General features: G+C 42.7%; 2 protein-coding genes across 2 annotated transcripts in view; one reads left to right on the top strand and one right to left on the bottom strand.

Annotated features, from left to right (window-relative positions):
* The window catches only part of LOC110675282, a 685,744-nt gene that overhangs the window by 14,682 nt on the left and 653,107 nt on the right, over positions 1 to 17,955 (bottom strand). The window lies entirely within an intron of this gene.
* Positions 12,956 to 14,113, top strand: LOC110675281 (MAGE-like protein 2). Its single transcript, XM_021839765.1, has 2 exons — positions 12,956 to 13,153; positions 13,533 to 14,113. The coding sequence occupies exons 1-2, from the start codon at positions 13,148 to 13,150 to the stop codon at positions 14,091 to 14,093; spliced, it is 567 nt and encodes a 188-aa protein (XP_021695457.1). The 5' UTR covers positions 12,956 to 13,147; the 3' UTR covers positions 14,094 to 14,113.

The following is a 17,955-nucleotide window of genomic DNA, read 5'->3' as shown; positions in this document are numbered from 1 at the left end:
CAAAGCGTGTTCGAGAAGAAGCTGAAGGAGCTGGAAGCGGCCATGCTCCAAAAGGATAAGGAAATCGCCAGGTTACAGGAAGACAATAAAAAGAAAGAGGAGAGGATCGAGCAGATGATGGCTTTTATCAAGCAGGTTAAGCAGCAGTCTAACCCAGAGAGAGTGCATCATGTGAGCGAAACCGTCGTCGCTGAGAAGCCCCGCTACAGCCGAGAGCAACGAGTGGCCCAGTCAACGGCTGGCCCGATGACACGCTCAAGAAACAACTCCCCGGCCGTTCAGGAGACCAAGCGCGGAAGACCTCCAAAATTCGTTTATCCCAAACCAGCCTCCTCGCCAGACATCAGCCCGCCCCCAAAGAAGACCGCACCCGCCACCCATGACCTGACCCAGATGGAGTATTCCGGCGAAGAGTCTGAGGTATCGGAGACACCCCCTAACCAGCGTCTTCGATAACCCCACTCTTGAACAACGTTCGAAATACAACGAAGACCCTCGCACGAACACGGACAACGAGACTTTTCGGTTCGGAAGTAGGGAAAGTGTAGTACCTCTTTCGACGCAAGTACGGCAGGATGAAGGAGTCATCCGGGACGTCTTACCCCAACCCGTTGATGACGAGTTCACCTCCGTAGCCGATGGAATCCCACACGACACCACGACATTGCAAACCCACCGAGTTACCATCCACACCGTACCAATATCAAGCAACAGCATCAAAACCAACAACGAGAACACCGACGATACTACACAAAGTCTTTCCCCAGTGCCAGCTATTGCCGGTGGTTCAGGAATCAGTCGTGTAGTTGTTTCGGCAATGGCTGGCACTGTGGGACAAGACGTCCCACAGGTCAGTTTTCGCTTATCCCTACCTCAATCAGGTACTGCCGCGCCTGCAATATTTTCAGGCAACCATCAAACCACACCAACCACAGTGAATCTCGATCGACATCAACCAGCATCAACCAATCGCCTCGCCAACAACAACCATTTCACCGACGATACTACACAAAGCCTTTCCCCAGTGCCGGCTGTTGCCGGTGTTTCTGGAAGCAATCGTGTAGTAGTTTCGGCAACGGCTGGCACTGTGGGACAAGACGTCCCACAGGTCAGTCTCTCTACTTTACCACCGCAAACAGTTGCTGCTGCGCCCGATTATCTTTCAGGATACATCGCATCACCCCTATCTCCCGGAGAAGGCCCTTCGAGAGTTCACCGCAGAAACATTACACAAAACGCTTCCCCAGTGCCGGCTGTTGTCGGTATTGGCAGAACTAGTGTAATGGTTTCGACAGCAGCTGGTACTGTGGGACAAAGCGTCCCACAGGCAAGTGACAGACTAGTTTTTTCACCGACAGAGGCTACCGCACTCCCTCTCTCTCCCACAACAGACCCGCCGATCCGAAGAACATCAACCTCGTCATCCACCACACGATCAGCTACGGATAGTCGCTCTGGTAGCTGCTTCGCTCTCCAGTGGAATATCCGTGGTCTTAGGGCCAACATTAGCGAGCTAAAGCTGCTCATCTCCAACCTCGAACCATGTGTTATAGCCTTGCAGGAGACCAAGGTGAATCAAACTGTCGTTCCACCAGACTTCGTTGGCAGAAACTATACACTGCTACTACAGTCGACGAACGTCAACTACTGGCAACACGGTGTAGGCCTTGCCATCCGAGAAGGTATACCATTCGAACGTGTGCAAATCGACACCTCTCTTCATATCGTTGCTGCTCGCCTTCACGCGCCGATCCAGGTTACCGTTGTATCGGTATACATCCCACCGAGTTCAGCTCAGTGTCAGGCTGCATTGAGTGAACTTCTCGAGCAGTTAGAAGATCCGGTTCTTCTTCTTGGTGACTTCAATGCCCACCATCTCGCATGGGGGTCTCACCAGTCAACCGCACTTGGCCGATTTATAGCCGAAACAACGTTGGACAAACAACTAGTGATCCTGAATGACGGCTCAGCTACCCGCATCGATCCGGTCTCGGGCAACACTTCGGCGATCGATGTGACCATCTGCTCGGAGAGTCTGGCTTGGAGATTCACCTGGCGAACCCTATCAGATTCACACAACAGCGACCACTTTCCGATAACGGTTTCCATGCCTGGGTGGTCAAACCAGCAAACAACGCGTCGAAAATGGCTCTACGACCAAGCTGATTGGGAGTTATATGAACGAATCACAACGGAAACCATCCGTCCAGAGATCGAGTGGGACGTAATAAGCTTCACTGAGAAAATTATCGCAGCCGCGACTAAGTCTATCCCGCGTACCAGTGGACGAATCGGACCTAAAGCGGTTCCATGGTGGTGCCCCGAAGCGAAGGTTGCAATTCGCCGGCGACGAAAGTGTCTCCGGTCGCTCCGACGTCTACAGCAGATCAACCCAGACCAACCAGAAGCGTTAGCAAGATTCCAAGCAGCAAAGGCAGCGGCGCGCAAGACGATCAAAGAAGCTAAGGAACAATCGTGGGAAAATTTCGTCAGTAAAATCTCGCCGAACAGCACGACGACCGAACTGTGGCGTACGGTCAACACACTACGTGGGAATCGACAAAGGTGCCCGGTTGTGCTCAAGCGGGAAAACGGATTCACGGACAATCCCGAAGAAGTAGCAGAAGAACTGGCGAAGTACTACGGCGAAAGATCAGCGACGTCTAGCTACCCTCCATCGTTTCAGATGGCGAAAATGGCAGCTGAGAGAGAGTCCATAGATGTTTCGCCTAATACCGGCGACGTGTACAACGTTGACATAACCCTAGCCGAACTTCTGTGGGCTCTCGACAAAGGGCGAGGTGCTTCTACAGGTACTGATATGATAGGGTACCCGCTGCTTCAACGACTTCCTATATCCGTTAAAATGATACTGCTTGAGCTCCTTAACAAAATTTGGCACAGTGGTGAATTTCCTTCCAGCTGGCGGAATGCTCTCATCATTCCCATCCCGAAGCCGCACAGTCCAGATTCCGGACCTGCTGCCTTCCGTCCAATCTCACTTACTAGTTGCATGGCAAAGCTTCTAGAGCGAATTGTGAACCGTCGACTCATCACTGAGTTAGAATCGAGTGGTCGTCTCGACAAGCGTCAACACGCTTTCCGTGCGGGGCGTGGCACAGATACATACTTTGCCGAGCTAGAGCGATCACTGCCGACAGTCGATGAGCACTGCTTGATAGCGTCCCTAGATCTATCGAAAGCGTACGATACAACCTGGCGAAATGGTATCCTACGAACACTTAAGTCGTGGTGCATACGGGGTCGCATGATGAACATGCTGCGAAGCTTCCTCTCCGAGCGAACGTTCCAGGTTTCCGTAGGTGGACATATTTCTCATGAACACGAGCTGGAAAACGGAGTGCCACAAGGTTCTGTACTGTCAGTGACTTTGTTTCTCGCTGCAATGCAACCAATATTTCGGGTATTACCGAAAGGAGTCGACGTTCTTTTATACGCCGACGACATCCTTCTTGTTGTACGAGGAGAGAAAAATCAAAAGTTGCACCGAAAATTACAGGCCGCCGTGAAGGCTGTAGATAACTGGGCGAAGAGTGTCGGGTTCGCCATATCTGCAGTGAAATCGCACGTTTTTTACTGTAGTCCAAATGCACGACGAGAGCCGGCACACGATATCACCATCGACCGGATTCCCGTACCAAAAACCAATCGTTTAAGGGTTCTTGGCATAACCCTAGATCGAACATTAACGTTCAAACCTCACTGCCAAGCGGTGAAGAAAGCGTGTGAATCTCGATTACGAATTCTTCAAATGATTGGAGCTAAGCTTCCTCGTGGCAACCGATCAACCCTTCTACAAGTTGGTTCGGCCCTTGTCACCGCAAAACTAACTTATGGGATTGGACTATTGAGCAGAGGAGGACCAGCAACTTTGCAGACACTCGCTCCAGCATACAACAAGATGGTCCGATTTGCATCTGGAGCTTTTGTAACCAGCCCTATCAACTCGGTCATGGCCGAAGCGGGAATGCTTCCATTCGAATTGTTGGCATTACAGGCCACAGCGCGAATGGCCATCCGAATAATTTCGAAAAATCGGGATAATAACAACCTACCGTTGATTCAGAGAACATCAGATCGTCTGGTCGAAATAACAGGTGCAGCGCTCCCATCTGTTAGTCATATCGTCAGGCAGAGCGATCGTGTGTGGCACGCTCGAAAGCCTTCAATCGTATGGGATGTGAAGAGAAAGATACGGGCCGGTGATCCACCGGAGAAAGTTCGCCCCGTTGTGCAACAGTTGCTGTCTACCCGCTTTAATCAATCGACTGTCATATACACCGATGGCTCCAAGACTGAAGATACAGTTGGTGCGGCATTCTATACTACCGGTCTAACAGGTACGTACAGCCTTCCAAGTGAGTGTAGCGTGTTCTCGGCGGAGGCCTACGCCATAAAAATGGCAATGTCGATTCCAAATGTACGTCGCGAGATAGTAATTTTAACGGATTCGGCAAGTTGCCTGCAGGCCTTGGAAGCAGGAAAATCCAAGCACCCTTGGATCCAGGAAATCGAGAGTGTAGCGAGAACTAAACCGGTCCGATTCTGTTGGATCCCTGGACACGCAGGCATCAAGGGAAACACCGAGGCTGACCGACTAGCCAACGAGGCTAGAAGAAATCCGGCCATCGATATACCACTTGCAGGCGAGGACGCATTGAGAGCCATCCGAAAATCAATACGTCACCAATGGGATAGACAGTGGTACGAATCCCGAGATGCGAAGTTGAGAGAAGTGAAGCCTGACACAGTTCGCTGGAGAGATCACGGTAGCGCAGCCGATCAACGTGTGCTATCTCGACTGAGAATCGGCCACACGCGACTCACACACACCTTTTTGTTGAAAAAAGAACCTCCGCCCACTTGCGAATGCTGTGGAACGACTATGGACGTGCGGCATATAATTCTTGAATGCCGGAAGTACGAGCAATTACGACAAGAAAACAACATCGAAGCAAATCTCCGAGACGCTCTTGGTAATGAAGAAGACAGCATCAAAAAACTTTTGAAATTTTTACATGAAACTGAATTGTTCAAAAAATTGTAATGTAAATTGTTAAATTGAATTTAAAAGTCCGACACGAATGCACCCTTCTGGTGTAAAGTGTCATAAATACACAAACAAACAAACAAAACATCACTTTCAATTGGCTTGACTATCAGCGCATCCGTAAGTGAAAGCAATGCTGCAGCTGTTACAAAAACTCCTGTAACGGTCCCAGGTGTTGTATACCTTATTTTTCGCTGATCGGTTTGACGATGCGAATCGTTAAGTGATCTTGCTCTTGATTTGATTTCATCTTCGTCGTGTTTTATTCTTTTTCCCCAATTTGGGAACGTAGTATCAACAAGTTTTCGTTTTGGTTGATTGTCTTCAATCTCATTATGGGTAATCAAATTCTTTGAAGCTGTCGTTAATAATGGCTCTTTATTGCTGACATCTAAAACAGCTATTTTACCGGCTCGTCTCGTTAGGATTCCCCTCTGAGTTTGTATATCTGCAGAACGAACTTGGCCATCCTTGCCGGGAAATACTTTCACAATACGACCTTTCAACCAAGATCCTGGAAGACCATCCTGATCGGCTAACACTACTATATCGTCCACTTTGATTGGTTTAACCTTTTGTTGCCATTTTGTGCGTTTCAATAACCGTGGAATATATTCAGCCTTCCATCGGTCCCAGAAATATTTTTGATAGAATTGTACTAATTTCCATTGCTCTTTTTCATCCTTTGTTGTTGTAGGCATCCATGGTGGAACATATTTTCCACCTTTTCCAGTTAGAATATGGAATGGTGTTATTGCTTCATCCTCAGCGCAGTTAATTGGTACATCTGTTAATGGACGAGAATTCAAAATGAATTCTGCTTGGATGAATGCAGCTTGAAGACTTTCTGGTTTTGGTAGTACGTTTTCCTTCCATTTGTCCATCATCTCTCTTATAGCTTGTTTTGCCAATTTCACCAAGCTCTCCCAAGCACCACCAAAATGAGGTGCTCCTGGTGGATTAAAATGCCAAGATATTTCCATTTCAGCTGCGGTTCCACTTTCCATCTTTGCGTTGATCTCCTTTACCAAAGATTTTAGTACTGCATCGGCTCCAACGAAATTCGTTCCATTGTCACTGTACAATTTCGCAACCTTTCCTCGTCGGTTTTGCAAATTTCGTAGACATAGTAGAAAAGAATCGGTATCTAATTTAGGAGCCATCTCGATGTGTACTGCTCTTGATGCCATGCATGTGAATAATACACCCCATCGCTTATCGGTGATGTTCCGAGTTATGTTTACTTTATACGGTCCAAAGTAATCCACACCGCAGTTCGTAAATGGTCTCACATATCCTTGAACTCTTGGCGGAGGTAATGGTGCCATAAGTGGTTCAATTGGTTTTGATCTGGTTAAAATACATTTTTGGCAACAATTTTTAACATTTTTCAATACTGATTTTAAGTTGATAATCCAGAATTTGTGATGAAGTGCTGTCATTACTGCCCCATCTTCCTGATGTAAGTACTCTTCATGATATGAACGTACCAATAACTTTGACAACCGATGATGTTGCGGCATGATAATTGGGATTCGGGTGGCCAATGGTAGTATATTTGCTCTTTCTAGTCTGCCTTTACAGCGCATAACCCCAAATTCATCCAGAAATGGTCGAAAACCAAGTATTGAACTTGTTTTTGGAAATGGTTTACCACTGATTAAGGCTTCCATCTCGTTAGGAAAAGCATCATTTTGAGCTTTTCTGTAAAGTGCATTTTCAATGCACTTCCACTCACTATATTTCATGCCTTTCACAAGGGCTTCTTTACACTGTAGCCAGGTCACAAATTTCTTTAGTGGAATTAAGCCTTTGACTAATCTCCTCCAGCTTGAGTAATCATTCTCCCTGATGAATGAATATGTTTCTGGTTCGTTATGAAAGGCAACTATTTCCGCAGTAGTTGGTTCGTGTGATGACTTTGCAGGCCAAATGTCCTCTGGTTGTCTTAAGAAATCTGGTTCATCCAACCAAATAGATTTTCCTTTGACTAGTTTCGTCCCTTCATCTGCAGGATTTAGACCAGATGGGACCCAACGCCATTGATCTTTCGTGGTCGAATCTAATATTTCTCCTATCCTGTGTCCTACGAATTGATGATATTTCCTTTTCTCTGTTTTGATCCAGGCGAGAACAGTTTGCGAATCTGACCACATTGTTATATCTGTTATTTTAACACGCAGTTTTTCTTTAACTTGGTTCATTAACCGTGTGCCTAATAACGCTCCTTGTAATTCCATTCTGGGAATCGATATAGGTTTGATTGGACTTACTCTCGATTTAGCTGCAAGAAGTCTAATACAGAAGCCGTAATGAGTTTTACTTCTGGAGTATATACATGCGGCGAATGCGTCTTCTGAAGCATCTACAAATACATGTAGTTCCAGCTCAGTAATCGCTTCCGTGGTGATACAGCGTGGTATCGACAAATTTTCCACTGATTTTATCAGGTCCATCCAATCTCTCCATGGCACCAGCAGTTGGTCTGGTATACAATCATCCCATTTCAGTGATGCCACGTGCAGTTCTTGATATAGAATTTTGCCTTGAATAGTAATGTTGCTAATTAATCCCAAAGGATCATATATTGACATTATGAATGCCAGTACTTCTCTCATGGTGGGGGCTCTGATGTTTTTCAACACTTCTTCTCCAAGCTTATTGATGTTCAATTTATACCCGATTGAGTCTTGGAGAGTGTTCCAGTAGATGCCTAGAACCTTTTCCACATTTGATTCCTTTTCATCGAGTGATTTAACATTTGCCACCATACGTCTGTTTTCAGGAATTAAATCCATTAATTCAGGACTATTGGAAGCAAAATTTCTTATATGAAATCCTGCATGATCATGTATTTCTGTGATTTGTCTAACAACTTTAATGCCAGTCACCGCGTTGTTGAAGCTGTCCAATAAATCGTCAACATAATGACCGTCTATAATGGAATCTACAGCATCCGGGTAGATTTCTCGGTATAATTCAGCATTGGTGTTTTTTACCGCTTGCGCTGAAGCTGGTGAACATGTAGACCCGAAAGTCATGACTTGCATCACGTACGTATCTGGATTTTTACTTGGGTCGCAATCCCTCCATAGTAGTCTTTGAGCCTGTTGATCCTCAGGTCTGATTTTGACTTGATGAAACATTTCCTTTATATCTCCAGTGACTGCTACCATGCCTTCTCTCCATCGTAATAGTACTCCAAACAAAGATGATGTTGCATCTGGTCCAGAAAGAAGCTCTGAATTAAAGGAAACTCCTTTAATCTTTGCGGCTGCGTCGAAAACTAGTCTGGGCTTCGGTGGAATTTTATTTGTATTTGTCACTATGAAATGTGGCAGATAAAAAACTCTGCCTGTTCCGGGGTTTTCAATTTCAGTTTCCGTAAGCTTCCGAATATAACCTTTGTCTTCATATTCTTTAAAGGTTTTCTTAGCCCAATGTAGGAGCTCAACGTTATTTTGCTTATTAAGAGTTTTCTCCAAAGATAGCAGACGATTGTATGCGTTTCCGTAACTGTCTGGAAAATTCGATTTGTCGTATTTCCACAATAATCCGACTTCATAGCGATCGCCTGATCTTTTCAACGTGTTCTTCAATATTTCTTTGGACCGCTCGGTCTCTACAGACTCTACGGTTTCATTGACTATCTTGACGCCGAAGTCTTCAACCGAGAAATGTTGCTTCATCATTTCACGCATCTCGTCGTCTTGATGTATCATCATGGCATATTCGTTATCTATTTGCGAGACAGCATTACCGAACATTATCCACCCGAGCTTCGTTCTAAGCGCTATTGGCTCATGTTCCCCGCCTATTACCGTTTGTAATGGGACCAATAAATGGCTGTGTTTTATTCCGATCAGAATTGTTGGCTTCGCTGCAGAATAGTTTTTTGATTGGCAAATCCTTTAGGTAAGGATATTTTTTTTCCATTGAGCCAAAATCCAAACTTTGCATGGGTAGTTGTAAATTTTTCACCGTTCTTACACCCTTTAATGCAAATCGTTTTTGATTTATACCATTAATTTCAAGCTGAACGATTTTGGTATTTGTCGCCTTGGATATATCTTGAGTCCATAACAACTTCAATGTTTCCGGCCTTCCTTCGAGGCCTAAACCATTTGCGGTGTCTTCATCAAGAAGTGTAAGCGATGATCCTGCATCCAAGAACGCATAGGTTTTTATAATGTTATCTCCATTTCTTAACGTCACCGGAAGAATTTGAAAATATTTGATTGTTTTCGAATCTTGGTGGTGGTTAATGGATTGTACATTCTCTGACCCTGTTTCGACTATTGGAGTTGGCTTTGCACTTGATTCGATAGATGGAGTGTTCTTTGTATGGAGCAAACGATTATGTGTTGCTTTGCAGGTTCCGATTCCACAGCTTCTTGCTGATGGACAATTTTTGGATTGGTGATTTGGACGAAGGCATGACCAACACAAGGTTTTTTCCTTTACCACTTGTCGCCTCTCAGCTGCATTCATTGCATTGAAACTTTCGCAATTAAAGATGGTATGATTACTTTTACAATACCCGCAGGTAAGGGGCAACCTTTTTCCTTGTGTTGGATTTTCCGATCGTTTATTATACGTCGTCTTTTCAAATGGCTGTTTTCTCTCCTTATCTGGCTGCTGATGATGGACGTTGTTTCTTACTTTTTTGTCCTTTGTCTGCGATGTATTTACCTGCACAGCTCGATAGAGTTTTGCGATTCTCATTAGCCATTCAGAGAGATGCTTCAATGTTGGTGATTCTGCATTTCGTTGAAGAACTTCTATCCACTGTACTTGTAAATTGAATGGAAGTTTTTTGACGATTTCGTCTATGAGCCGGAAATCTTTTAGATATTCCGGTTTTTCCATGATTCCGATGTGTGCTACAAAAGCATCCAGAGCATCGGATATTTCAACGACAGAATTATTGGAGTTGCCTTGAGTTTTCATTAAGTTGTTGAGATACTCTTCATATATTTGGTTTGAACGACCAAAATTCTCCTCCAAACGTTCCATAATTTTTGGAACATTTTCGGGTTCAAACATAAAGTGGCTAACTGCTTTCAGTGCATTTCCTTCTAGGGCTTGTTGAAGGCGATTCAGATTTTCAACGTTACTGAATTCTCCTTCATCGGTCGTGGATTCAAATGCACTTTTAAATCTTGGCCATTCTTTGGCCGTACCGGAAAAACGAGGCAGACTCATCATGGCTTGTCTTTTCACAAGGATACTTAGATGATTTTGTTCTGGTTCGTTTTTAATGTTCAATCTAGCGATCAATTGCTCAAACTGTCCCATTGTAACGGGATTTTTCAGCATATTTAGTTCCTGCGTTAATTTTTGTTTCTCCACCTCTTGCTCCGTGCATTTTGGGCAAATCCAACGTTCCTTTTTGCTAGGAAGTTGTTCCAGATTAACGCAATGTTGGTGAAACCAACGATCGCAATCGTCGCATTGAACCATATTTCCGGCTTTATCATCTTCGGTACATAAACGGCAGTGTCCGTTTTTGTTGGTTATTAGTTTGATGTGAGACATTTCGCTTCCTTATTTCTTCAATTGAGAAATTTCCTTTGCACCTTGGGCTGATGATCGTGCTGATAACGCGCTGGTGTTCCTGATTTGCAACAAGCAACAGGCAACTTGATGACTTGATGATGCACGATTTTCCTCTCTGGAGCCACCAATTGGTTCGGCTAGGCCGAAGTTATTTTTTTTTTAAAGCGATTTTCAAGAATAGAAGAACTAGCAGAGACTGGTTCCTTCTCAGTGTGAAAGGCCTGGTCAATGGTTTGTAGCAACTATTGATTTGAAAAACCGTTTGGAGTTCGGATCATTCGAACGAGTGTCGAATTAGTTGTGAGCTATTTTCCTTTATTGTCAAATGCTATATATAGTGTCCTTAAATCTAGTAGGTACAAAAAATGAAAAGAGAGTATCTGCTATTGACCGAATGGAAAGTAAACGGAAAGAACGAAAGGAAGGCGGGCGACAGAAAGTCCCGACTGAATTTGGCTAACAATACAAAAATGGTTATTAATCGCTACCTCCTATCATCGTGTCATTTAAACTGCCTGCATCCTTTGTCTATATTTTGTCTTCGATACGCATTACCTAAGTATGATGTATCGGTGCCATTGGGCGTAAACGAACATAATTATTATTGGATTCTATTACATCCCTAGAATGATGCGAAGCAAAACAAAAACAAAACATTTTCATTTGTCTTATCTGTGGCAGGCAAATTCTAGACTGTATACAAAGCAGGATCTCTAATTGCTCTTATGGATTTTTCCTATCCGATCGTAAAATAAGTTTGGCGTCGCAACAAACGCCATAGCAAGAAATTACCCAACGCATAATTAACTCAAATGATTTTAATGAAATTTACTTCAGAAAACATTTGTTAAATAAAATCGCTGCTGTCCTTATAATTATTTTCAGCCCAAATGTTAATTTATAATACAAAACTTTTCACACTATTCAACACTGTTAACACTGTAAATGTAGCGTTAATTGAAAATTTGTTCTTTGTCAAAAGCAGACCAATTTCTGCTTCTTTGCTCATTCTTCTTTTGACGTTAGCTACGTCTTACGGCAATATACTGGGTGTCAATTGAAAATCTATTATGTTGCGACCGTTACGATATCATGTTAGAGTTTGAACTAAAGGAAGGCTGCAACTATGACAATCGACTAAAATTCAAATGCAGAAAATCACTTGGCGTAGTTAACGTCATGCGGTCGTGTCTTGTACACAACCCCTTCTGATTTTTTACTATCGTTCTCCAACTCGATATCAAGATACGGAATATTTTATATATTTTTAATACATTTTGCTGGGGAATGAAATTAAAAATTTTCCCTAATTAATTTGACTCCAATAATTTGTAACCATCAGCTTTGCAATCGAGTTCAAACGAAGCAAATCAGATGTCTTACGTAAAATTTAATAATTAACATTCTCTCCAATAATGGCAGAACTGGGATTAGTTCACAGCCTATTCAGCTGTGAAAGTACGACAAACGTAGTTCTCCAATAGTTTAAAAATTACGTCAATAATTTTCACCAGCTTGCGTTACACATATATTCACATCATACACACTACAGTTCCCACCCCAATCAATTATAACAATCTAAAATCCCATAATGAGCCCAAATTTTACATTTTGACCGCAGCATTCCATCCGACCAACCGACCGACAGCACTCGGGCAGGTAATGCATATCTAGGTAGGTACCGTACGTGTAGAGCGAGCTGTCTCACATTAGGCTCGCGCTTCATATATGATAATTGATCATTAGCATCCAATGATGCTGCCCACCTTCCCCTCGTTCCCCCGTCCCTAGCAACTGCAAATGCGTGTTGTTTCGGAAACCACAAAGGTTTGCCGTCGTGCATTGCTCCGAGAGAATTGAATTGGAGTTGGTAGGTACCTACATGCTTCTGGTTTTACATTTCAATGAACCAGTTAGCCACCCTTTCGGATCAATTAGTGTTCGACATGCATTCTGCGGTGATTGCTCGTATGTCTGTGTGATTTGTTAAGTGTGCCCAAAGGGATATTGATTGTTTTGCGTTTGAGTGGGTTGCTTTGGTTGTTTGAGGCTCGGTGTCGTTCGAATCGGCCCACTTTGATTGGAAGGATCGGTTGCTCACATTGTTCGCCTACTCTGAGGTTGAGGAGTGTAATCGAATCTTAGTAATCGTGCTGTGATGTGACCACTTTCGGTTCAGAAACACGGTTTAGAAAAAAAGACGTCATCGCGATTTTTATTGCAAATTTTGTTGAAAGACGATGTAGCCGATGCACTCGCAATTCGGCAGGCCGACAGAAAAGTTGGCTGGCCGCGGAGAAATGCCTGCGAAGATTTGTGGAAGCAGACGCCTTGCGATCGGTTTTGAGCGTCGATTACCCGGTGGCCTATGGAACGAGAGTGAGAGTTGTATAAAAACCACCACCTTTCCAATGGTCACACATCAGTCAGCTGTGCTCATCTCAACGGTTCATAACCGAAAAAAACATCATTTTTTGGTGTGCGCTGGGACATCATTTCTGCTACGATACGCACATTATGAAGGTAGGTTTTAGTTAAGACGAAATAGACCATCATTGAAATTTGTACTAGAACTTAATAATTGATTCCCCAACAAATTTAGCTATGAATACTAAGTTTTATTACTCTGAAATTTTGAGTTGCAAAGTCAATATGGCTGCCAAAACAAATGACGGGCTACTTAGCCCTACTTAGGTGGTAATGTATACTTATATCGAATTCGTTTTTGAACCCAGGTTGGAACTGGCGCAACCCGTTCTGAATCACAGTTTCAACCCCAACCCGATTCAGGTTCGACCGAACTACAATTTGCTTGATGTTTGTTTGTTTATGTGTTGATCACCGACCCAGTTCCTAAAAACGAAAACGACATTAAACAGTAGGCTTTGTTTTCTTCACATAGGCGTTCGTATTCTTCTCAATGGGGCTGGCGATTGCCGCCAGTGCAGCAGTCGATGATAGCAAAAAGAGCAAACGGGACCTGTGGGACGATCTGGGTGTGGCGGATGATATCTCGTTGGAAGGTCTGGCGGAAAGGCATGAGGTTGAAGACTTCCCAGAAGATCTGGGAGAGTGGAGTCCATCCGTTCCGGAGCCAGAAGTGAAACACGTACCGGTGCCGTATCCGGTTGAGGTCGAGAAACACATTCCAGTGGAAGTTAAAGTGCCAGTACCGGTCGAAGTCGAGAAGAAGGTTCCAGTTATCGTGGAGAAGAAAGTTCCCGTAATTGTGGAGAAGCGCGTACCCGTCCACATTGATCGCCCAGTGCCATATCGAGTCGAGGTGAAGGTCCCCGTGGTTCACAAAGAATACGTCGAAGTGCCAAGACCGTTCCCGGTTCATGTTGAAAAACGCATCCCAGTGTTCCTCGATAGGCCAGTCATAGTGGAGAAAACCATCCCACTGACCATTCACATCCAGGAGAAGAAAAAGAAGAAAACTGGCTTCCCTCTGTGGGGCTGAAAATGTTTTGCTTTTTTAGACTAGGGAAAGTGTACCAGTTATGGCCATAGTGGTTCCCTATTTGGCCATATGCAAAATTTGGATAACTTTTACATTTTTAATCTGTTAAAACGTTTTAACATCAAGATTTATCCTTTACTTTACTGCTAAAACACAAAAGATTTTTCAAAATGTGAAAGCATTCAAGATATCACATATGGCGAAATAGGGAACCACTATGGCCATAACTGGTACACCTACCCTAATTGTTTTCAAAGAGACTGAATAAAATATTGTTTGTTACTGAAGCTTTAAGTGCTCCGTTAAAACGCAGTAGGCTGTATCTCGCCGTATTGAATTTTCACAGCCTACCTTGTCCGTGCGTGTCACGTGGAGCACGTTTTTCACCGTTTGACATTTCGACACAGACAGCGTGAGCAAACAAACAGTGCAGCAGTACATTGTGCAAATTAAATTAAACTTTCGTACCTACCAATGGAAAAGGTATTAATATTTAAAACCGAAATGAAAACGTTTTTGAGGCTGCATCGGTCGGTTGCTACCATATTGTTGCAGATACACTCCCGGCCATATATTTAGGATCACCCTCTAAAATACATACCAGAGTGTTTTGTTCATATCTCTGGGATTACACGTTCAATTGAATCTATTTATGGCTCGTTTGAAAGGTAATAAGTTAATATTACAGTCAACTCTTCATAACTCATATTGAAGGGACCATCGAGTTACAGAATACAAAACCAGGCAACTGCGATCCAAGGGACTATCGAGTAAAGCCTGATTTGCTACTGAAAAGGAATCGCTCAAGAAATTTCTCGCCGATTCCTTGCAGAAATTTTCTACAGCGACTCCCATTTGAAGTGACAGTTCTTTTCAACTGCGTACTGCGATCAGAAAAAAGCGCATTCTTGATCGATTCCTTGCAGAAATTTCCCATGCAACAAGATAGGCCGAGAAATTACTTGTCAGCAGCGAATCAGGCTTAAACCGTAAAAACCAACTTTTACTATGGTTCTCTAACTTTATATCGAGATACGGAATATTGAGTAAGGGATAACTAACTGTACTTCGTATGTATTTTAACAAAAAAACTTTTGTATATCAAATTGAAGTAGTACTTGAAGTTGTTACAGTATGATCAAAGCAAACGAAGAAGAATATCGCATATGTATCGGTTCATGATCGACAATGTTTCGTAAGTTGCAACAAGCTTGATAAATAGCAGCAGTGAAGCAGAGCCCCAAAGAGAGAGTGATGATAATAATAAAATGATATTTTTTGTCGCTCATTTACCCGTAATCAGAGCTCTAGTATTATACGATAAACAGAATCTCATGATGTGTTGCGGATCATGATTGTTACAGAGAGCGATAAATGAGAGATACTTTCAATTTTCTCAGAGTTTAACCCCTGGTCACAATTTTAAGTAAAAACTTAGTAAACAAAATTCATGGTATGTTTTTGTCCAAATAATTTCGAAGTATGATTAGCTCATTGCTCACAGAGTTCCAATTAGACAAATAATCTCAGAGATATGAACAAAACACTTTTGTATGTTTTTTAGCGGGTGACCACACACTTTTGCACGGAAGTGTACTACAATTTATTTAGCTCGACCGCAAAAACGGAAAGGGGCTGCGACGAATGGTTGTTGTGAAACTTGTGCCATTAAAGGGCTCGATGGGAAATGTGCACTTACTGCTGTTGCTGCCGAAATTGCAGCAATGGATTTTGATGTGAATGTGGCTGCTGCTGATACTAAACTGTTGTCGAGCGAGTTTCGGATGTGCCCTCCTCGCTATGATCGATTCCGTTGGATAAAGTTTTGGTTTTTCGCCGCCGAGGGACAGGGTGGGAGGAGTTAGAATTTCAATTTAAATTGTTGATGTTTTATTCATAGTGAAAATCCTTCGTCGAGATGAGCACACGTTGTTGTTGGTCGACCGAGGATGAGGAGAAGTTTGAGCTTATTTTTCGGGAAGTCCATTTGAAGTGGCTGCTCTGGGAACATTAGTGCATCGAGCAAGGGCCCCTGAGTGTTGCGAAATGTGTGTAATTGAATTGGTTTGGGAGAGTTTGATATTGCATTTGTGAGTTTTAGTGGAAACGAAAAAAAAACATAGCAAATGCATAGCACCCTACTTAGAATTTAGTATTTTTAGAAGCGTGTTTAGCAGACTGATGCAAATTTGAAAGTTTTAGCTCCCTTATGCTTAATCGATGTCAATTATGGTAAATACCATCCTCTAAATGTGTGGAATGTTTTTTTTTTCAATTTCTTTATTAGTATCATTCCAAACATTACATTCATTTCTTATATCTAGGTGTTCTGTGTTATTAGACAACACTATCATCCTAATTTGGTAAAACAAATTTGAGATTTTATTAACTTTTTGTTAACAACATATAACATTTCATTTGCCGTAGCAGTTCAGATTTTTTACAGGTGAGTTGATTTCACCTGTTATAAGAGAAAAAAAAAACGTTTTGAATATACTTAACCTAACTTTACCTAAACATATAACGCATTAATCGTGGCAATAGAAGATTGTAACGATTTTTGCTTGAAATTATTTATTATTTTATTTGACATTTGTTCCAATGTTTCAACATTGGATATTCTATGTAACTCATTGGTACTATACCAGGGAGGAAGCCTCAGAATCATTTTCAAAATTTAATTTTGAATTCTCTGCAGAGCTTTCTTCCTGGTATTACAACAGCTAGTCCATATTGATACAGCATACAACATGGCTGGGCTGAAAATTTGTTTGAATATCAAAAGCTTGTTCTTAAGACAAAGTTTTGATTTTCTATTAATAAGGGGATAGAGACATTTTACATATTTATTACATTTGGCTTGAATGCCCTCAATGTGATTTTTGAAAGTTAAATTCTTATCTAGCATGAGCCCTAGATACTTAACTTCTTCTTCTTCTTTCTGGCGTTACGTCCCCACTAGGACAGAGCCTGCTTCTCAGCTTAGTGTTCTTATGAGCACTTCCACAGTTATCAACTGAGAGCTTACTATGCCAATGACCATTTTTGCATGCGTATATCGTGTGGCAGGTACGATGATACTTTATGCCCTGGGAAGTCGAGAAAATTTCCAACCCGAAAAGATCCTCGACCGATGGGATTCGAACCCACGACCCTCAGCTTGGTCTTGCTGAATAGCTGCGCGTTTACCGCTACGGCTATCTGGGCCCCGAAGATACTTAACTTCATCTGACCAATTTATTGGAACCCCTCTCATCGTGACAACATGTCTACTTGAAGGTTTCAAATAAAGAGCTTTTGGTTTATGTGGGAATATTATTAGTTGAGTTTTGGAAGCATTAGGAGAAATCTTCCATTTTTGCAAGTATGAAGAAAAAATATCCAAACTTTTTTGCAATCGACTACAGATGACACGCAGGCTTCGACCTTTGGCGGAGAGGCCTGTGTCATCCGCAAACAAGGATTTTTGACATCCCTGAGGTAACTCAGGTAAGCCAGATGTGAAAATATTGTATAATATTGGTCTCAAAATGCTGCCTTGGGGAACACCAGCTCTTACAGGAAGTCTTTCAGATCTGGAGTTCTGATAATTAACCTGAAGTGTACGATTTGACAGATAACTTTGAATTATTCTAACAATGTATGTTGGAAAATTAAAGTTTTTCAATTTTACAATCAAACCTTCATGCCAAACACTGTCGAATGCTTTTTCTATGTCTAGAAGAGCAAGACCAGTAGAGTAGCCTTCAGATTTGTTGGAACGGATCAAATTTGTTACACGTAAAAGTTGATGAGTGGTCGAATGTCCATGGCGGAATCCGAATTGTTCATTGGCAAAAATTGAATTTTCGTTGATGTGGGC

Source organism: Aedes aegypti, chromosome 2 (genome assembly GCF_002204515.2).
Source record: "Aedes aegypti strain LVP_AGWG chromosome 2, AaegL5.0 Primary Assembly, whole genome shotgun sequence".
In the NCBI taxonomy this organism is placed as follows: Eukaryota; Metazoa; Arthropoda; class Insecta; order Diptera; family Culicidae; genus Aedes; species Aedes aegypti.
This window is presented reverse-complemented; position numbering and strand designations above follow the sequence as displayed.